The 21,636-nt window shown below is 45.6% G+C and overlaps 3 protein-coding genes across 3 annotated transcripts; 1 reads left to right on the top strand and 2 right to left on the bottom strand.

Moving 5' to 3' along the window:
• The first annotated feature begins 1,492 nt into the window (after nucleotides 1–1,492).
• On the top strand, nucleotides 1,493–4,025 carry parp16 (poly (ADP-ribose) polymerase family, member 16). Its single transcript, XM_076027356.1, has 6 exons — nucleotides 1,493–1,692; nucleotides 2,036–2,173; nucleotides 2,249–2,455; nucleotides 2,526–2,697; nucleotides 2,782–2,926; nucleotides 3,338–4,025. Exons 1-6 carry the CDS (start codon nucleotides 1,504–1,506, stop codon nucleotides 3,471–3,473), a joined length of 987 nt encoding a protein of 328 aa, XP_075883471.1. The 5' UTR covers nucleotides 1,493–1,503; the 3' UTR covers nucleotides 3,474–4,025.
• A 1,639-nt stretch (nucleotides 4,026–5,664) lies between these two features.
• Nucleotides 5,665–7,256, bottom strand: LOC142888877 (cysteine-rich motor neuron 1 protein). The gene is made up of 4 exons (XM_076027355.1): nucleotides 6,893–7,256; nucleotides 6,092–6,179; nucleotides 5,811–6,009; nucleotides 5,665–5,724 (listed from the first exon to the last, which is right to left on the bottom strand). Exons 1-4 carry the CDS (start codon nucleotides 7,212–7,214, stop codon nucleotides 5,665–5,667), a joined length of 669 nt encoding a protein of 222 aa, XP_075883470.1. The 5' UTR covers nucleotides 7,215–7,256.
• A 324-nt stretch (nucleotides 7,257–7,580) lies between these two features.
• Nucleotides 7,581–20,582, bottom strand: myo5c (myosin VC). The gene is made up of 40 exons (XM_076027354.1): nucleotides 20,458–20,582; nucleotides 20,068–20,178; nucleotides 19,823–19,994; nucleotides 19,591–19,735; nucleotides 19,355–19,511; nucleotides 19,077–19,220; nucleotides 18,912–18,993; nucleotides 18,704–18,811; nucleotides 18,151–18,257; nucleotides 17,804–18,069; nucleotides 17,279–17,360; nucleotides 17,062–17,202; nucleotides 16,494–16,616; nucleotides 16,327–16,410; nucleotides 16,111–16,245; nucleotides 15,934–16,031; nucleotides 15,749–15,835; nucleotides 15,542–15,653; nucleotides 15,218–15,429; nucleotides 13,989–14,154; nucleotides 13,756–13,902; nucleotides 13,393–13,557; nucleotides 13,213–13,306; nucleotides 13,073–13,136; nucleotides 12,719–12,993; nucleotides 12,569–12,632; nucleotides 12,408–12,488; nucleotides 12,112–12,292; nucleotides 11,909–12,002; nucleotides 11,741–11,804; nucleotides 11,483–11,651; nucleotides 11,001–11,085; nucleotides 10,801–10,899; nucleotides 10,558–10,712; nucleotides 9,874–9,963; nucleotides 9,625–9,775; nucleotides 9,242–9,533; nucleotides 8,968–9,142; nucleotides 8,452–8,532; nucleotides 7,581–8,351 (listed from the first exon to the last, which is right to left on the bottom strand). The coding sequence occupies exons 1-40, from the start codon at nucleotides 20,482–20,484 to the stop codon at nucleotides 8,199–8,201; spliced, it is 5,238 nt and encodes a 1,745-aa protein (XP_075883469.1). The 5' UTR covers nucleotides 20,485–20,582; the 3' UTR covers nucleotides 7,581–8,198.
• Between the last annotated feature and the right edge of the window lie 1,054 nt (nucleotides 20,583–21,636).

The raw sequence follows: 21,636 nt of genomic DNA, 5'->3' as shown, positions 1-21,636 counted from the left end.
AAGCCCCGCCGCCGCCACCGCCACCGCTGTCCCCGCCCCGTCCCGCCCAGCGCGCAGGGAGAGGGAGAACCGGGATTTGTTGCTGGCCTTTTCAAACCAATAAGAGAGAAGGAATGTTGCACCAAGCTCCGCCCCTTCATGATGCTGTCCGTAGTGCTGAAGAAAAAAATAGACATGGCAATACGAAACGGGAAAGATAATCAATTTTGCTTTGATCAACCAAAGTTAAAAGTTTTATTTATTTCTTTAGTTTTAACGAATCAAATCGCACATTCTTAACGTTGACTTAAAACGGTGGTCGGATTTTGATAGATAAATAAATAAATAAATAAATAAATAAATAAATGATTTGATGTATGAATCACAATGTAACAGTTCAATCAATACTTTTAATAGACTGTACTAGTTAACAGGGGGTATGAATGGCCAATATTAGTTTGTTCTTGTCTATTTAATTATTTCGAACTCCTTCCGAACTTTTACGCCTCTCGTTAAGGCTCGACGTTGTTTCTAACGTTACAAACAGGTCGATGATGTTAGGGGTTTAGGGTCGTTGTGGTGGCACAGCTGAGTGTTGCCAAGAGTGACGAGATTCACTCAGGCAAGTTGGGTGAATGGTGCATTCAAAGTCCCCCGTGAAATGTAAGTAATCCCCGTATATCAAGTGACAAATCGGGAGGGAAAACACAACACAAAGCACTGCTTTGCAAAATTGATATATAATCCTTGACAGTGATTATAGATGTAATCCATGCCCCATTTTCATATTTTACTTGTTAATACGTACGCGATTCCGCTAGCGTTCAGAGGCCGTAAACGCACCCCATCCGTTGAGCTAGCGTTAGCTCTTCCCACAGTGCTATGAGTTAAACCAGACTAAAGGTAACCGTCGTCATTTGGCTCAAATTCTGATTTATCTATTAAAATACACAATTTTATAATACCGGACTAAGTCCCCGACGTATTGGGGTTATTACAGTAGCCTAGTAATTATGTTTCGCCATATTTAATGCTGCTATGTGTTGGCATTTCTGCACTTGTAGCTAAGCTAACTGTAACGCATGTTTATAGTATCTTCCGCTATGTCGTCAGACAGACAGGTCAGTACTAGCTACTTCAAACATTATTGTCACCCTTAAAAAAACTACAGTTTGTCTTGAGAGTTAAGAGAGTGGTTCTGGTTCCAGACTCCTGGCGTCTTAGTTTCTCCTCATTTGTTTGTTTGTTGTTGTTTCTTCGACCAAATTAAACGCAACGGGTTTACGAACACGTACTGTACAGCCAATCAAATGTCTCATGCCATTGTTGACATATTTGCCATGACTGGGAACCCATAAGTATTGGCTAGTGATATCTGTAAATAATTTTAACACTAAAACAGTCCGTCATCGCAACCATCACTTTTCAGTGTAATTTAATCCATCCTGTTTAAATTGACATTACCACCAAAAAACATTCCTACATATTTATTCACTAGTTTGCTCCCTCCTAGCAGGCCTGGGAATGCAGCCCCCGCTCCCACCTGATGCAGTCAGAGAGCTGGTTTGCTCCTGTCTGCACAGAGACCCCGTTGCAGCCGACCTGCGGTGCAGCCTGTTTGTTGCTGCTGCACAGAACTACAAAAGGGACTCTTTGCTCAGACCCTTCCCCGCAAAATACCTGAGTGGTGAAAATAAAGACTTTGAGGACCTGGTAAGAAAGAGTGACAGTGAAGTTTCTCGAAAATACGTTAGCGATGGTATTATCATGCTTTCATAAAAACACTAGGTGGCAGTGATGTGCTGTTGGATGCAGCGGTATGTTAACAGAATGGAGAGCAACACGTTATTGTTTTAAAAACATAAGGTATCCATTGAAAAATCTCACATTTTGAGCATTATGTATCACTTCAAATATTGCATCAACTATGTTGAAATCAACCCCTCAGCCAAATTGAGGTCCTATTTGGGGAAAAACAAGTAACATGCGAAAAGAATCATTTAATTGTGAAAAGTCTAAAAGGATTCAGAGCATTTAGATGAGATGTGACTTACAGTTGGCAGATGTGAAGTCATTGCCAGGCGTCAGAGAGCTGGTGAGACTGCGACCAAGAGAAGGAGAACATCATCTGGCCCTCGTTCACTGGATTCTCTCCTCCAAGAGTCTGGCTGTGAAGACACTTCAAAAAGAACAGGCAAGCCTCTTGCTTTAGACACTCTCTTTAGCTCAATGTTTTTATGTTGACAATTTTCTTCCGTCACGTCCACAGTACGCCAGCATCTGTAACCTTACGGAGAATGAAGGGATTGTCACGCCTGTGCCTGACTTCCTGTTTGAGCTGGAGTACTGCGATCAGATGAATGCCAGGTTTGAGAAGACCAGAGGAGAGCGAGACGTCTTCTATGCATTCCACGGGAGCCGCCTGGAGAACTTTCACTCCATTATTCACAACGGGCTGCACTGCCATCTCAACAAAGTAAGTGCCAGGACTTCTTTGCAAATCGGAGGTGATGCTCTTCAGCTTACTCGTTACTTGTTGTGTGCAGAACTCAGTGTTTGGAGAGGGGACCTACCTCACCAGTGACCTCAGCATGGCTGTCCTCTACAGTCCCCACTGCAGCAGCTGGCGAGAAAGTCTCCTGGGCTCACTGCTCAGCTGCGTCGCCTTGTGCGAAGTCATCGATCACCCTGATGTCAAGTGTCAGGTGAAGAAAAAAGGTGGGTTGCTCTTGTAACTCACCATCACACAGCTTAAGATCACAAATATCGCCGTTTGAACGTGCCAGTCTTCTCCCACTGCAGACTCAGAAGCTGCAGATCGGCAACGCTCGAGGGCAAAAAACAGCGAGGGAGGGGAAGTACCACACAAGTACTTCATAGTCACCAACAATCAGCTTTTGCGAGTCAAGTACCTTCTTGTTTACTCTCAGAAGAGGCACCTGTCCAGGTAAAAATCTCCCATTAATCATGCAGCAAGTTGTGATGATTAAAACGCTGCATATCAGCACCATCAAATGTGTATCTTGAGCTAAATGCAAACATTAATACTGCAACGATACGTTACATTTCATCATAAAGGAGACTAAACCAACAGTTATGAGCAGTGTTCACATTCCAAGGCCCTCCATTCCAGGCATTTTAAAAAGACAACTTCTTTAAAGCCGCACAAAAATCTTGTGTTTTGTTCTTTACTCATCTAATTTATTCTTAAAAAATAAAGCAGGAAAACCATGTAGTCCAAATATAAGATAATCCTATGATATTTTACTGAGCTTTAATGAGAAAATAGTCGTAGTAGTTATGTGATGGTTGATGGATTGGTTGTTTGTGATGTTCAGTCTTTGTTCCTCTTCTTCAGACATTCCCGGAGCTCTTCGTGGCTGCCTAGACATCACTTCGCCATCATGATGAGCCTCTACCTTCTGCTGCTCATCTTCATCGGTGCCTTCAACTCAACCACCTTCGTTTCCTCCTGGAACAGACTGTTCAAGTGATAGAACAATGGGCTCGGCAGGCCCGGATGTTCACTGATCCATCGTGCCTTCCTGGTCAAAGTGACCAGAGGCCCTCGCAATGCAGACATTTTATGCACATTTTATACTGTTTCCTCTCTCAAGTCATTCTTTTCGTTGTCACTGCTTAATTTACGCTATCGTTTCTGGGGCATTGATTCTGAGAACTCTTATGCAATATGTTGCCTGTAATCTAAATGGGTCCGTTAAAAAAAAAAAATCCTTCTTTTGTAGTGCTGCATCTGATTTGTTTTTCAAAGCTTACATCATATCAGTCAATTTAGTAAGAGACCATTTGCAAGGGATGTGTCACAGTTCATGATTTGAACATTACTTTAAGATAGTAAATGGCTGGCACAGTTTTTGAATAATTATTTCAGAAATTAGTGCTGGATATCAAAGTTAAAGTACTGAATATCCTCATTTAATGCAGAGTCTTAAAGAGATAAATATAATTTCCATGTTTGAAGGTCTAAGGACAAAATGTCTGTAAAACTTATTCCTGTGTCCAAATAAAGTAATACTTTTAACATACCCCTCTCTCTCTCTCTCTCGCTCTTTTTTTTATTTATTTATTTATTTATTTTTGACATCACTCTGTGATAATCGTTACTATTGTTTGTAGGGCTTTTCTGTTGTTTTGCAACTTTATTATGGGTTTTGTCTGACAGTCTTATTTATGACAGTTGGCAGACATGCCTTTAGTTATCTGTTGTTTTTATCAGGAAAAAAAAGTTAGACAACTATATGGAGTTGATAAGAGGCGGCTGCTTTCTTCTCAAATCCTGTCTGTCTTTGATATCTGGTTCGCTGATCACAGGTAGGTGAAATATACAAAAGAACCTAAAGCGTTCGGTTGTTCGGAACAATATCAAGAGGAAGTAAAAACAACATCCCGCAATCTTCAAGGTGGAGTTTAACAACATATTTTTTTTGCATCCCTGTTATATCTTCACTCTTTAGCGGTGCGTTTAATCAAGTTGACAAAGAGACGTTCAGGGACCGCCTCGGCATTTCAAAAAGCAGGAGCTGTTTGCGAAATCTGCTAGATAAATATCTCCGGACAAAGGAACAAACTGTCCATTGTTGGTCCAAACTTTAATCCCTTTCTGCACAAGCTCGACTCTTGCTGCCTCATAAACTGTCTGTTATTCAATAACCATCAGGCAGACAGAGGGGCACAGTGGCGCACGAGTCTCCAAAGGCCTTCCTTGTTCTGCATGCCCAAAATTACTCACTTCATTTAACTATCCCATCAGCAATATTCGTTTTTTCAAAAAATTGTGTGTTCTAACTAGACATAGTTTGACAAACATGCTACTGACGTGACATTGACAATTTCTTTGGCTGCTTGTAATGATGTTAATTATTAAGAACACTATTTTTTTAATGGCAGTCTCCCCTTTAAGGCAACTCAGTGGTTTTGTGAAACTTTTAGTACGTCAATATTTCATGATTGCTTTGGTTTTAAATTTTACATCCGTTTTTGCTATTTCATTTGTGATTAAAAATAATAATAGCTAAACTAGCTATTTTTTTTTTAATGTATTAATAATGATAACGATAATAACATTATGGTTTTTCGCTGGGGGGGAAATTACAGTGGTACAATGGTTTCAATGGTTTCAATGGTTCTGCTACAGGTGCAGTTTGTGAGACAAGTTTAACTCAACTCACGCCCAAAAACTTGAATTCTAATTCCTTAGATTTTAAAATCTGTGAAATTAATCGCGTGCGTGCGTGAAGCATTTCATCTGGCATTACGGAATGATTTGACTTTAAACAAACTGTATACTTTGCTGTATTTTATTGTGTTGATCTGTATTTCAATTTTTGTTTTGTCGTCTGCACTGTAAATGAGGCTTGCCTCAGTGTATTAACGAGATTAAATAAAGGTAACAAACCAACTGAAACGTAAACATTTTGCTTAAAATTTCTTTGATTGGTAGTTGTTTTATACAAACATACAAATTAGTGCGACATAAAAAAAAAAACACACACATTCACATTAAAAAGGATCTTATTTATACATTAAAAGGCATGATTATCATCACATGAGTTTATAAGCAATACCACAGGTTAGCTGCCTTTTTTTTTTCAACTTTGCTACAGTTTGGTTTTTGTTTCCTTGCCCCCCCCACCACCACCACCACCACCACCACCCTTTTAGGAATTATTCAGATGCATTCAAACAGGGTGGGACCAAACACAGGAAATGTCCATCAGTGTCAGCCTATATATCAGGAGGGGAAAAAAAGATAGCATCACTGTATGTTCAGAGCTGTGCAGTGGAGACTTCGGTGCTTTTCTCCCACCTACCTGCAGGTTGTTCAGGCACAGAGGATTACTATGAGCTGCGGCCAGGCTGTTGCGCACACACTTCCCAAAGTGACGCTGACAGGCGGAGTCAGAGTCGCTGCAGGTCTGTGGGCACGATGGGGATTTAAGCAGGAGGCAGCTTGAACAGGAGGTGTGTTGGCATGAGTCCTGGCAGCCAGCCTTCTGCAGAGACACAAACCTAGGAAACGGCAAAAGCAGATTTGTGTTTTTAAAATGAACGTGAAGAGACGGTCAAGTGAACAATTTCTGTTTTTAGCTACCTTGCGGAGCAAATCTCAGTGGGGTGGGCCTGACAAAGTTCCCTGGTGCACTCCGGTCGACAGGTCTCCGGCTCCAGAGATCCAATCACTGCACAAGCACAAATAACACACAAAGATGTTAAGAGAACTCCAATGCAAGACTGAATTCTCGGGGTGAACAACATGATTGAAAAACCTTTGCGGAGCGGCGACAGGAGATGTGAATCTCTAATCTTGTACTCCGCTGATAGTTTATCAGCAACGGTGTCAACTGCTTTCACCACAACAGATAAGAGGTGTCATTACGGCTTAGCTAAACCTTTGAATCAAAGGAATCCTTGACCACATTATCAGTCTTGAGATTAACCGCACTGGCACCTCTCTTACTCCAATGACAACAGCTCAGGAGCCGTATGCACACAGTGCTGAGGTGATGCTGCCATTTATTTACAAATAAATCTATGCAGTAGCTGGTGACGTCTGACTGGCCTGGAGCAATTTGACTGCGTGCATTTAAATATTTGTAGTTTTGCAACTGAATTTTCATTCCTATACAGATCACATATTACTATTATATTGTGCAATTGCTAATATGTAAAAAAACAAAAACAAAAATGTGCATGAGGTAGTAAGTTCACACTTGCAGGCATTTCAATTGTGCACTTTGTCATCATATGTATACATACATGAACATATATGTGCAATTATAATACTAGCTGATCAGAAACAATGGAAAAGTACAACTGCAATATTGCTGCAATTCTGAAATGAATGAAATCTGGCTGTTAGTTTTTTTTTTTTTCTTCCAAAATCTAATCTCACCTGCTTCACAGATTCCTCTTCGCTCTCTGTCTGGCGTGTCGGAGTCCTGGTACACACACACCAGCCCCTTGTCGCACTTGCCCAGATAGTCCCAGGTGCCGCCGCAGGTCTCCCCCTCCACCCTGGCGCAGACGGGGCAGCAGCCGCAGACGCCCGTCGTGATGCCGCCTTTGCACTGCAGTTTGAGCGCCCGGCGGGTGGAGCAGTGGATCCTCTCGCAGGACGGGCAGTGGAGAGCCTGCAGCCGTTGACCGGCCGCCGTGGGGGTTTCCTCTGAGGCCGCGGCCCCCAGCATGACACCGACAAGGAGTAGCTTCCACATCCTTCACCCGCTGCTTTGTTGTGATGACGACACATACCTTGTTTTTATATATATATACTGTATGTCTACGTGCCCCTGGAATAAGATTGAGTTTATGAGCCACTACCTCCACCCCCCACGGGCAGCCAATGGATGAGGGCAGGTGGGTTTCACTGGGTGGGTTCGGTCTCCGGTTAATTATCCCCTCGTCTTATCTTCGCACTATGAACGGCGCAATTTTGTTTTGAAATGATTCCTCCCTCTCAAGCGCCGTCAGATAAGTCTGATGAAGACTACCCCCCTTTGTATTTCGAGTCACATGACCTCTGCAAGGGGCAATTCAGTACAAGGCTACAATCAGGTAATGACCTATTTCTTGAGAACAAAAGGATTAGGACATCGGCAAATTGTCTGAAGTGTCATATCGCTGAATAAAAACCGACTGGCGTGCACAATAAAACATCTATCGGAAAAGGTTGCAGGGAAAGATTGAAGATTAACACACATTAAATATTTAAGTTTCCAGTTTATAAACAGCGGAAAGGCAGTTTGATTTATTTAAATTGCATTGGAAAGTGTGAACTTATTTCTATTTAATGTTTTTTTTTATGTTTCTAACCATCTTTTTCTTTTGCAGTGGGCTTTTATTTTCTGGTTAAGAACATTAATAATTTCACACAATGTTGGAAAATATGCCATTTCATAGCAGCTGTATTTAGGCAAAGTAAAATGTAATTTACAGAGATCAAACACATAGGCAGAATTTTTTTTTAAATTCAAATTCAAATTCTGTCAGTGGATCGTTAAAATGACAATTTACAGCTACAAATGAATCCAAACAAAAGTATTTCCATTTGGAGGTAGTGCACTAATGTGCAGCTTGTGTCGGCAGTATTTAAAACGTGTAAAATACACAGCATCTCTGGGTGAATCTACGAATAAAACACAAGTTAATGCAACTACACTAAGATTCAGTCATGAGGAGGGACTTTCGCAGGCTGCTCGTCATGTCCTGGTTAAAAAGGTCAGATTCAGGCTGTTTGGGACCTGCAGCAGCTCCAGAGCCTGGATGGACGAGCGGAAAGGAAACGTGACCTGGAACCGATAGTCTGCGTCCAGCATCAGCTGCGTGGAGCCGTCACGGTCCTGGAGTAAGGACTGCAAGCGACAACAAGGCCAACAGCGGGGTTAGAAACAGGAAGGCAGGGAAAATCAAGAGAAAGCAAAAGAAGAGGGAAAAAAAAAAAAAAGTTCTGACCTGAACTTTGCGGACAAATGACGACGACACCCTCTTCTCAAAATCATCAATGGGCGTGTAGGAGTTTAAAATCTTGACAATCTATAAAGATACAAATTCAAATGCTGAGTTTGATCATTTCAAAAGTCCTTTCATGATGTAAATTTTAACTATGCTTGCCCCACTTTTTCAGACGTGTGTTAAAAAATACACAGTTCTTTGTGATGTCACAAAGGGCGCTGATACCTCTCCCAGCCTGGTGAAAAAACATAACACAGCCAGGTGTTGGCTCTGCTCTCTGACAACTTTTTTGCTTTTTCTTATGTTCAAACTTGTGGAATATCCAAAGAAGGCAACATTTTGAGCAGGAGGTCACAAACAGGGGGCTAAAATTTGCAGACTTGAAGATCATGTGTCGTGCAAGGCTGTTCCAACTACTTTTCGGTTTGGAAGTATAGACCCAGAAAGTGGGTCATCTCTGCAATGTGGAACTTTTCAACGTGACAACACACATTTGCGTGGCTTGTGAAGAAGCACCTGAACAGGCCGGAGCTCCGTGCACTTTTCGGCGATCTCCTTGGCGTCGTCGTCGGTGGACTTGTTGACTTGCAGCAGCCAGGCGGCCTGAGACAGCGGCTTCAGAGTGTGGATGGCCTCCGAGCTTTGTAGCTTCCTCTCTTTCAGCCATTCATCCAAGTAACTGATGTTGCACCTGGACAAAAATAAATAAATAAAAAATGCAGCAGCCAATCATTCATTTGTATCAGCCAAAAAAACAAAACAGCAACAGAACTGGAAACTGGCTGCGGACCTTATCTGCATCCCTTTCCTGCACGAGCACATGTCTTTGCGGAGCATGATGTTGTTGAGGGACACGGCCCCGACGAGGAAGAACATCTGCTTGACCACCTGGTGGATCAGGCCCTCCTCCATGCCGTGCTGGCTCATGGTGGAGTGGAGGACGCTGAGCTGCTGAATGATGGAGGAGATGGTGTGGGCCTCCGAGTCCTCCTCGTCCTTGACACTGTTGGAGCGCTTCCTGAAACCCGTGGGCTTCATGCTGGAGATGCCCTGCAGACTCTCGTGCTCCAGCATGCCGGGAACTGCATGAGAGCCAGCGAGGAGGAACTATTGATGAGTTGCTCAGCGAGGCTGAAGGTGAAACATCGGCGTGACGTCGACCCGACAAGTTACCGATGGCGGGGACGAGGCTCCTCTCCAAGACGGAGATGAACTGGTGGTAGATGTGGATGGCCAGGTCGCTGATGATCTGTCTGTGTTCGGACAGGTCAAAGTTCTGCAGGCAGTTCTTCTTCTGCCGAGGAGAGCTTTGCTTCATGAACTCCTTTTTAAGTCAGCAAAGGAAACAACAAAGAAGTCATAAGCAAGAGACTGTCAACACACATCTGTGACTTTGGAAACTTTTGCTGGAGGGCAGCCGACCTCTTCCCCACTGTACTGCTTCAGGCAGTTGAGCAGCTGGTACGTGTTGGAGAGCCAGAAGGACAGCAGCTCAAAGTCTTTGTGGTGACTCTGGAATGAAGATTTATTTCTTGTCATGGATACAAACCTGTTGGACGAGCACATTGAAACCAAACTGTTCTGGAAACCAACCCTCTGTGATGTCACAAAGGGAACGGGTGCGTGTGTTTGTGGTTTCCCATCCTCTCAGACTGCCAGACAGATATCTCCCTTTAGGAAATGGTAAGGATGTAATATGTATCCTGTATGTATCTTGATTTGAGCAGACCCTGTGCGAGATAGGCCATACCTGCCTTGGGACTACAAGTTCCCCAGTTGGACTACAGTGCCCATGAGGTTGTGTTGGCTGCTGCCATGCCTGCACAGGTGTCTGGCATTATGACAATGAGGTGAAGTGACGGCCACGACCCTTTCGTATAGAGCCACACTCAGTGGTTGTTTAATCTATGCCTGAAGAGGGTCAGAAGGACCGAAGGCTCGCAAAACAAATTTGATTCATGTTTTCTTAAGCATCTAAAGATGTTTGTTTGTTGGAGATGATTAAATTACTTAAGACCGTTCCCTTGGAATGAGATGGGGAATGAACACAGGTCACGCTGGACCTTTTATCTCGTGCAGAGAGCGGCACAGTGGGGCCAAACTCACCACGATGACCTGCTTGATGGCGCTGATGACGTTGTGCATGAGAGACTTGAGTTTAACGTCGTCGTTAAGGTAGTCGGCGTGGCGGACGCACATTAAGAGGAGGTACGCCGGCAGACCAGGCATCATGTTGACCACCACGCCTTTGGGCTTCAGGTCTGTGAACAGCACCAATGAAGAAGAGGGCTCAGCCAGGAACATGAAGCACATCGTTCTACCCTGGACAAGCGGAGCTGATGCAAATACCCAGGATGATGTTCTGAATGAGCCTGGGCTCGTCCTCCCTCTTGTACTCCAGCATGCCGAGGTAGTCTTTAGGAATGATGGGAGTGGACGTCCGCTTGGCTACGGGAACAAAGAGTTAGTTTTGAGTGTTAAAAACTGAGAGGCCATTGTGTTTTGTTTTGTTTTTTATAGCTTTTGCATCCCATGTTTGGCTGTTTCACCTTTCTGTGACGCCTCTAAGCTCTTGATCTGATTCTGGAGCCTCTTGATCAGTCTGTTCTTCTGGTCAAGCTGCTCTTCAAGGTCCTGAAAAAAAACAGACTCACTAGATATTATACCTGATGAGTCAGATAACTGAGCCAACCAATCCATAGTGTTTTTTGTATTATTTTATTATCCAATTATTCATATTTTCATTTGTTTTATTTCATCGTTTTCTTTTCTATCTTCAAATTATGTTTTGTGTTTTTGTTTTCTTCTGCATTGTGTTTTTCAACTAGAGACAGGTGACATCAGGGTGTCTTATATAGATGGGGAGGATGCATTGAGAAAAAAATGTAAGTGTGAGCACTCAATCATGTTTTTCTAAATGATTCATGCTTTTTATTGTGTGGATATTTGCTATTGTTCATGCTCAATAAAACCTCAGACCTCTGCAAAGGTCCGGTGACCATTTGGTTCACCCCCGGGCGCCTGAACCCACCATGTTCTCCGCGGTCAGCAGCGACGTCTCCTGCCTCAGTTTGTTCTTGACCTCGTTGGCCATCAGGTGCTGCCTCTTCACGTGGTCGTTCTCCTCCTCCAACTCGTCCACCTGGTTCTGCAGATCCGCTCGCAGCTCCTCCAGCTCCTTCACCTTCTCCTCGAGGTGCCTGAACGTTCACCGAGAAGGAGCCCAGAGGGCGACTGAGGAAACAGGCATCATCTCACGGAGCGAGAAGCAGACGCTGGGCTGTCTCACCTGCGCTGGGAGCTCTCCTCTTTGACAGTTCTCTGGAAGTCGGCAGTGAGCTCCTCTGTTTTCTCTTCAGGCGAAAGATCATGAACATAAAAACGGAAAATAATCAAAATGCTTTAATTGCACAACAAACTCTCATGATGAGCTTAAGGGCTGAATCCAAAGTTTTACCCGCTAATTCTGTGCTTTGCTCTTCTACGCGAGCCTCCAACGCGTGTTTTTGCCTCTGCAGCTCAGTGACCTGCAGCTTCAGCTCCGGTATGACCTGTCAATCACATCGGGGAGGAAAAAAAAAAAAAAAAGAGTGGAAAGTAAAAATTTCCTTCCCGATCAAAACCCCCCCTCAGCGAAGACTTGACTTGCCAGAAACTCACAGAGTTCTCGCTGCTGAGCCTGGACACCTCCTGGCGGATGCTCTCGTTGACGTTGCTTTTCTCCTGGAACAGGTTCTGCAGCTGGCCGCTCTCCTTCTGGAGGTGCTCCACTTTCAGTTTCAGGCCCTCCGCTTCGCTTTCGGAACGTTCCCTCTGCTCCCTCTGGTGGTTCTCCAGTATTCTGCCGGTGAAAGCGTCGCGAGTGTCAACACCAACGCTCAAAGCCACATCAAGATCAAATAAAGGAAGAAAAAAAAACAAACAGGTTCTGCGAGGAGGAGAACTGAAGGGCAAACCTGGTGGCTTTCTGCAGGTCATCGAAGGATTTCACCACATCTTCTAGTTCATAAATCTTCTCAGAATTTTCTGGAGTGAGCCTTTGGAGAAGCAAGGGTGAAATGTAGCACTGTAGTGATATCAAAGGCGGCTTCATGAAGGCAGAAACGTTGTTTCTTACTCCAAAAGAACGTCCTCCTGGACGACTCCACTGAGAAGTTGTCTGGTAATTTCTACCATTTTCGCTGTGGACAAATTGGAAAGGACAACCTTGACTGCGTGTGCTGGTGTACAGGTGTTACTGTGGTACACGGGGATTTCCTGTCTGTACCTCTGGCTTGTTCCGACTGTTGCTTCATCTTGCGCTCGGCGCCGTTCCTCTGGTTCTGCAGGCTGTTGATCTCTCGGTTCAGCTCGGGGATGAGCTTGACGTGCTTGCTGAGCTGGACGACCTGCTCCTGCAGGTCGGCGTTCGCCTGGCCCGCATCCTCCACCTGCCTCTGCAGCCCCACCTTCTCCTCCTTCAGCCTCTTCAGCTCCTCCTTCAGGGACTCCACCTCCTTCTCATGGTCGTGCCGCTGGATTTCGATGTTGTTCTCTGCGATCCTGGCAAACAAAACCGTTGCTTTGAGTGACTGGATTTAACCTGCGCTGAGGAGAGTTTTCCTGATTCTGCGGGACTCACTTCCTGAGTCTTGCTTCGTGTTCTTTCTCATCCACAAGAATCATCTTGATTTGATCAAAGCTCTCTGTCAAACAGAAAATGGCTCACAAATTCTGTCCACGTCACTATAAAATCCCCCTCAAAAATCTTACAACTCTCACCTTTAGCCTCGCTGGTGGAAACGTCAAACTTTTTCTTCACGCTTTGGTTTTCTGATTGCAAGGCCGCGACTTCTTTTTGAAGCTGCACGACTTGCTGGAAAACGCATTTACACTTTCAAGGGATTGTAACAAGAAAATGAAAAAAAAAACACTGGGTTAAATCTGAACATGCACGCCCACCAAACTCGCGTCCTCCTTGGCTTTCCGCTCTCTGGCCTCCACAGACGCCTTCAGGTTGGTCACCTTCTCCAGCTGCACCTCCAGACCCTGGACTCTGTCCACGCTCTGAGAGCGGGCGTTGGCCTCGCTGGTCAACCTTTCCATCAGTCCTCGGTTCTCTTTGTTCTGCGGTGACAGAGGGATCTCATCACTGGCACCTCTAAATAAATATATGACCTAGATATGAATCTGGAATTCTTGCACATCCACCTGGAAAGCACTTTGTGTTCCTGGTTGAAACGTCACCCTGCCTGCTTTGGATGCGACACATGGCTTAATTCATATTTGAAAAGGTTTGTTTCTCCCCAGATATGTTTTCTTTACCTGCTCCTCCAGCTTCTTCCTCAGCTGCTGCACTCTGTAGGACAGCTGGACGTTGAGCACCAGCCTGCGCATGGTCTGGAAGCGCCGCCGTGCCAGCCACGCTCTGGCGTACTTCTGCAGAACCAGGGCCTTCTGCTCCTCGACCATCTGAGACACGCAAGCAAGTCAATTTCAGTTCGTCATTGCGGTGAATCCCCCAACCCTTTTTTTTTTAGATGCAGCCACTGACTGACCTTCTTGTATCGCCTGCGGGCCATCCAGCCTCGTGTGAAGGCCTGGATGGTGACGGAGGCGATGAGGACCAACTGGTAGACCTGTCGCATGCGGTAACCTCTCCAGTGTCTCTGGATGACCACCGAGGCCCAGGCCCGCTTCAGCGTGGCCGCGCTCACTGATTTCCTGCAGGGGAGAACAACCACACTAAGCACAGCACAAGCAGCTGTGTAAAGGGAAAATCGTGCTGCACTTCTCAAAAGAAAAATGACACAATATATATCCAGAAGTATCACTTCTTGTATCACTAGTATCACAACTTAATAATGAATGTAATATGCACTGCAAGATTATTGTGATACTTCTATGTGGGTCTCCACTGGGGGTGGTGGTGGTGGTGGGGCGGGGGGGGTTTGGTCAACTTGTCATGTTCTGCTAATGCTAAGTGCGTTTATGATGTTTCATATTTTCAAGTTTTGTATTTTTTTTAATCCTTTTTGTATGTTTGTATTATAAATGCCCAATAAAATACATCAAATTCAAAGTGAAGCCACATGTATCTGTAAGCAACTTTATTGCCCCCTGCTGGTGAGCTGTGATATAGCAGTAACATATGTGAATGTCCCAGGTCAGACCTAACTGTCCAGGTGCTCCAGTGGAGCAGCCTCCCACAAGATTCACAGTTCACACACATTCCTGGTGTTGGTCAGTGTTGGAGAGTAATCTATTACTAAAGTAATCCACTACTGTAATTAAACACCTTTTTTTTGTAACAGACTAATGTAACAGGATTACTGTGGCAAAACTGGCAATTATATGATAGTTACTTTATCAAGTAACGATTACATTACTTTTCTGAAATATTTTGCAAGCTAAAAATGTCTTAGTATCCACAAAATGTCTGAAATTTAGAAAAACAACCCAAAACAATGATGTCGCAGATTGATGATGCAGCCGTGCATTGGACACACCATTGGAAAAATGTAGCACGTAAAAGGAAGTTCACGAAGGACTTTTCCTGCATGTTGGGATTTGCCTGTCAGGGTAGAGACGCATATTGTTTGATTTTTGATGGATTTTTGTCTTTTTGCACAGTTTCTAATGAGACTGTGTGAAAAATCTTTGCCTCGTTATGAGACGCTGCTGAACAGGGTGAAGCGCCTTCGATGCTGTGTGGCTGCTTTGGCTTGTGTGGCTTGTGGTGCCGAGCAAAAAATGAACAGCAGATGAGCAGGTGGAGACCTCCTACCGGATTGTCCTCTTCCCACGGACGTAGTCCTGCAGGATGATGGCTGCCTGCCTCATGCGCAGGTACTTCCTCCTCTGGCTCCACCCCCGGAAGCGCTTCTGGATGGTGACGCAGGCGCCTCTCAGCCGGTCCAGACGCAGCTTCTCCAGGTAGGCCACCTGACCGGCTCGGAAGAAGATCTTTGTACGGCCAAACTTGTACTGATTGGGGTCCTGATGAGGAGAAAATGACGAGGTTAAAACAAAGTGCAGCAATTTTTTTTTTTTTTTTTTTTTTTTTTAAAAAGAAGAAGAAAAAATGGATGCAGATGGAAAATGAGCCGACCTGAATTAAGCGCTTCAGCACGTTCATGCACGTGACTTTCTTGTTCCCAAGGTCGCCCTCTTGCTGTGACATCAGTATACTGTACCGGCTGTAAAACTCAATGTACGTCCACCTTCAAAAACATCATAATTTTCCGTTAAAATAACAACAACAACAACAACAACAACAACATCACTTCAAGGAAGACAGAAACAGCGCGCCCCCCACCTGGACGGATAGCTCTGCGCGCTGATGCGGATCGTTTCCAGAACTCCACAGGCCCGCAGCTGCTGCACCACCCGCCTGGAGTCGTATCTGACAGAGCAAAGAGGACGACGACAGCACAACTCAAACCCTCAGCAAAGACAGAGGGGATGTCATCAGGGAACAGAATCCATCATCGGCGCACTCACTCAAACGGGAGCTTCTCATCATTGGGCTTGATGCAGCGGACGTAGTGCGGCGTGGTGGCATTCAGCGTCTCCATCAGCAGAGAGAGGGAGCGGGAGAACTACATGCCAACAAAAAACAAGTGGAGTTTTAGAGGCGGCAGAGCGGGAACCGGAGCTGCAGCGAGCCGACGTGCACACCTTGTCTCCCACGGAGGCCCTCAGCTGTTTATTGGCCGGCTTCATTCCGGGCCTGGCCGGCCTGACTTTGAATCCTCGAACATTGGCAGAGTTTTGATCCTCCTCCTCTTGGAAAAAACTGGCCAGGAGGGGAGACTGAAAACCAGACGAGAGAAGCAGGAAACTTGATGACCCGTGTGGGAATTCAGCACAAGATAATGAGACGGAGAAAATGACCTTGCTGACTCTGATGACCTCAACCAGCTCCTCATACAGAGTGTCTCTGTTCTTTTCCAGAAACCCTCTGCATTGATATTCCACCTGTTGGCACAGAAATGTACAGCAGCCAGTGAACGATTTGAGTGCAACACAGCAACAATGTTTTTTCAAAATTAATTTTTTACCTTGTCTGCAAAGTGCTGGATGACAAAGGCCTCGTTGGAAAGCCGGGGCTTCTCGAACAGAGGACTGACCTCCAGGTAGCTGGAGAGCTTCTGCAGCCAGCTCTGATCGGAGCCCTGAGGGAACTGATGGGTGAACACAGGTGGGGGGTTGGTAGTCGCTCACTGAGCAGCCGCAGCAACACAGAGGAAGTCAATCGGTTAGTCATTTTCTAACCCACTGAGCTACAGTCATTTAGCACTAAGTGACCAATCATCCTCAGAGTTGTGATAAAAGCAGGAAGTGACTGCCGCGAGCCAGCCTTTCGACCTGAGGTCGAACGTAGACACAAGGCAGTGAAACGCGACTGACGTCGCCCCAGGTGCTAATAGCAAACTCCAGGCGACTGTTCAGAAGTTCTCAGCCGTTAACAATAAAAAGAAAATCTGACTGATCAGGTTTGAATGTGATCCAATTTCACATTCAAACTTTTCCCCGTCACTAAACAGAAACACATACAGGTAGCGCTCTATCTGGCTATGTGAACGCACTGGCATAAGGTGATTGCAACACATCAACACATCAGGTTACCAAACACTCTTCGTCAAGCAGGTCCAGGATCCCCATTTTGGCCTCGATAAGGTCGATGACGGGCTGGTTGTCATAGAAGTCTATCAGCGTCCAGGGGATGTCCTCCTTCATGTACTCCTCCTGCTCCAGCTTAAACACATGCTGTAGGGCGGAACAGAGTTCAGGCGCAGGGCGAAGGCTGAGTGAACTGCATTTGGAGGGATGAGCGAGGACGCACCAGGTTGAACTGCTGCTGAAGCTTTTCGTTTGCGTAGTTGATGCAGAACTGCTCGAAGCTGTTGATGTCAAACGTTTCGAAGCTGAGAGGGCGAAAGAACAGCGAGAGATCGCTTGACGACTGAGTTCAGATGAAACACAAGCAGCCAAGAAGCATTGTTGGCGAGTAATCTATTACCAAGTAATCCACCACTGTAATTAAACTACTTTTTTTTTAGTAACAGAGTAAAATATTTTGCAAAGCTAGGAAATGCAAACATTATTTTGAGTTCATCTCGTCTCACTCAAAGAATATTGTGGTTTCGTTGTGCGTTATGTGCAGGAAACAAGACGTTCTCAACTGTTACTTTATCTTTTTAAATAAAGTAATTAGAAATGAATTACTTGTGAAACAAAGTAGTTAAAGAAGTAATTAGATTACTTTTTTTAAACAAGTAATCAGTAATCTGTAGTTGGATTACTTTTATGGAGTGATCCCAACAACACTACCAAGGAGAAAGGGAGAAGACGAGCGTGGGTGGGTCACCCGTAAATATCCAGGACGCCGATGAAAGCGTGTTGCTTCCCGGGAACCTTGAGCGCCGCGTTGATCCTGCCGATGACGCAGTCAAACAGATGTGCGTAGATCTGCTTGGCCAAGGCGTCTCGGGCGTTCACCGCCCTCTTCTTGGGCTCCGGCTTCACCACCGTCTCGGCCACCAAGACGATCCTCCGGTGGCACAGCCAGTGGGCCAGGTCCTCGGCACTCAGGCCCAGCAGCTGGCAGAGGACCGCCAGGTGAGGGTCGTCACGCTGGAAGACACGGCACTTCCTGTCAGGCTAAATGAAGCCTTGGACACATCAACAAAGAATCGAAAACCAGTCAAGCCGCACAGCAATGGATGACTTGTCGCCTCCGGATTCTCTGATTTCCACATTGCCCAAGTGCAGGATGGCAGCCAAAACTTTAAAAACGGCCAACTGGAAGTCGTCCTTCAAACCTGCAGTAGAAAACAAAAATGTGAAGGAAGGACAAAAAGGTCTGGAAGCTGTTTCCCATCTATATAGCGTATAACGCAGGGGTGGGCAAACGTTTTGACTGGTGGGCAACGATGAACTCTAAAGTGTGACCGAGGGGCAGGAGCAGGAGCAGATGGATGTTTTGGTGTTTTGGTGACCACCTCATAGGAGGAAAAGAAATCATGCAACAAAATGTTACAACAAAATATGTTCTTCAGTATTTAGCTATTTCGTTTAAAATTACATCAACTGTTTTAATTGAAAGTAAAATACTGAAGAAGAAAAAATGGATGAAATACAGCTATTTTATGACTAGCTTACTATTAATATAATTTCGACAAGTTTGGCAGGCCGGAATAAAAAGCTTAATGGGCTGCATTGGGCCCCCGGGTTGTCGTTTGCCCACCCCTGGTATAACGGTTCCTACCCAGGAGCGAGAAGGTCCGTCGAGTCTCCTCCATGTCCTTCCTGTCGTCTATACCTTCAATGGTGATATCACCACTCAAGCCAGTGTAGCGGAATTTGTCTGCACTCACTGCAAATACGACAAGTCCAACAGCATTTAGGAGGCGAGTGCAGCAAAAAAAAAAAAATGGTCTTAGCGAAATAATCCTCAGCAAAACAATCACTCTCACACAGTCTCAGGCCCTTGAACTCTGGCAGGTTAGCGCAGGAACACAGCTGGTAGAAGATGTGGTAATTCCGCTCGTTACCTGCCTAGCAAACGGTACAGAAACACTTTTTGTCAGAACCACCGGTTGACCGTGTCGGCAGTCCCAGTCGCGGTGACTTCACACTACCTGAAAAACCACTCTGGACTTCTCCAAGAGGTAGGTCCTCATGTTGGCGCCGATGATGCGGTACCTCTTGTCGAAACTGATCTCGGTGTACTTCCCGAAGCGGCTGCTGTTGTCGTTCCTGGTGGTCTTTGCGTTTCCTATCGCCTTGGGAAAAGACACCCACCACTCGCAGTCAGGCCTCGGTTTCAGGTCATGATGTGAAGGATAACTGACGCCATAAAAACGGCAAACCAAATGTTGTGACGGTGCAGAAAGTGGACAATAAACACCCTGCTTACCTCCGTTATGGGATTAGACGCCAGGACTTTGTCTTCCACTCGCGTGGTGCTTCCAGACTTGCTTACTACCGCAAAGTACCTCATGGCATATCGAGCAGACACCGTCTTCCCTGCTCCAGATTCACCGCTGACGATTATGGACTGGTTCCGGTGGTTTCTGGTTGGAGGTTGAGGGGTTATATGAAGTCATATGAATACGACACCCTGTACACACGATCCTTTCTGCTTCTGTTTACCTGGCCATCTGCTTGTATGCCTCCTCTGCCACCGCAAATATATGAGGGTCCATGTCTCCCATGTTCTGGCCGGAGTAGGCGTGTATGATTGCATCGCCGTAGATATGGAGCTGTTTGTACGGGTTTACAGCCACCAGTATGATACCTGGAAATGAGGAAATGGCCCAGTCAGCTGGGTGGGAAGCGCCTCACTGCCGTGGCTGGATGTGCGGATGCTGGGTTTGAGCCGTACCACAGTACGTGTAGATGATCCTGGACTCCTCAAAACGCACTCTGAGGTTGTGCAGCACGGCGGGCTCGTGCAGGTAGCTGAGGGCGGTGAGGTCATTCTCTCCAACCAAGATGTCAGGGTTGCGAAGAGGCGGCAGCTTGGGATTGGACGGGTCGACGGGGTAGAGGCTCACCTGCAGGCCAGCGGATGGCGTCAGCGAGTCTCTACGTCACCGTCACAGAATCTCTCTCAGTCTTTGTACTTACAGAGCCACTTTCAAGACGGAGCTCCAGGGCACTGTCCCCTGGCCGGAAGTCCCGCGTGATCTCGGCTGATCTCCACACATGCTGAGGATCCGCGATCCACACTCTGTTGTACTGGAGGAGACAAACACATCAGAGGAGGCAATGACGTCTTCAGAGAATCCCGGGCAACAGCTGTTAATCTGGTTCTTGCGGGGCAACTCCAGAAACAGAAACAAACAAAAACAAAAACAAAAAGTAGAGGAAGAGCAAATATGTGAGCGTTAGTAATGAAAAACCCGCATCCTGACGCTTCCACTGACACCTGACCGCTTCCATATGTCACTGTGAAACAACTACAAAGTTGTGCAGAAACTCGTATTTTTCCGTCCCCGGAAGTTCCGTTGGTCTTACCGCGGTGTACAGTTCCAAAACAGCCATGTCTCAGCATTATTATCGTCCGACCTCCCGTCGCACCGAATGATTGTTTATCATCTGGTGGTGCGTCTACACATTCCAGGTTACCAACGGAATTTTTTTTTTCCCCGCGGGCCTCACAGCTGGACAAAATTACACCCGTTTCCGGTCAGCACTTTCAAAGTAAGAGTTATTTGTTTACTTTCTTAAAAGCCCACACGTCCCGAGCCTTTGTACAAGGAATTCGTTGCTTTCTGTGTATTTGCAACTTTATCGTCAACATGCTTATTTTGCTTAGAAGTTAAAATGAAAATATCAGGACTAACCGTAAAATAAACGACAGGACTTTGCCACATAAATGAATTACTATTAAATATTGAATAAAATTAGCTGATCATAATGACAAAAAGATGATGATAATGTTTTATGTGTGTTGTTATGAATCTTTTAAACATCAAATGTTAAATTTGCTTCTGTGCCTGATGCACAACTTGGAAAACCTAAGTCGTCATTTCTTACTGAAAGTTTTAGCTTGAGATGTAAAATCCGTCATCTTGATCGTTAGCATTATTTTTTTTTTTCTCCCCCCTCTCCCTTTTCCCACCAGGCGTTTCGAGTGACGCTTTTATTTTGAAAATCCCGTCAATTACTCGTCAGCCTGACTCCTGCCCCGCTTGACTCGTCGCGCACCTGCTGCGGACTTTGCCTGCGTGGCTCCGCCCGGCTCGTCTCGTGACAGTGACCCGACACTCGCTGTGTGGGTGCGCTCGTTTGATCAAGGATCACGGCGACAAAAGAAACCGGATGCAGACCTCCATGGTGACATGCCCGTGTGTAAACGCACCTGGGACACCGCTACAAATTGGCCCATGGTTGCTAGGCAAAACAAGCTCCTCCAGGAAACACGCAGAGGGACTTTTGCTTCGGAGGTTTGTACTTCCAGGGGAAAATACAGGAACACCGAAAAGCCTCATGTCTCGTGAGGGAGTGGGACCGACATGCACGCAGTGGCTGTGAAGAGAGGAAAGACTGCACTGTGCAGCTGATGACACCGTGTGTCCAGCGGCAAAAATGTTTTTTTTATCACAGTGTTTTATTTATTTTTTATTAAGAAATACATAAGGACGACAGACGACCACATTGTTTAAATTAGACAGTTTTAAGCTTTTACAAAAA

The sequence above is a fragment of the Nelusetta ayraudi genome, unplaced genomic scaffold (assembly GCF_046127955.1).
Source record: "Nelusetta ayraudi isolate G7.1 ecotype Tasmania unplaced genomic scaffold, CSIRO-AGI_Nayr_v1 ptg000020l, whole genome shotgun sequence".
NCBI classification, from domain to species: Eukaryota; Metazoa; Chordata; class Actinopteri; order Tetraodontiformes; family Monacanthidae; genus Nelusetta; species Nelusetta ayraudi.
Note: the sequence above shows the minus strand (reverse complement) of the source record. Positions and strands in the feature narration are given on the sequence as shown.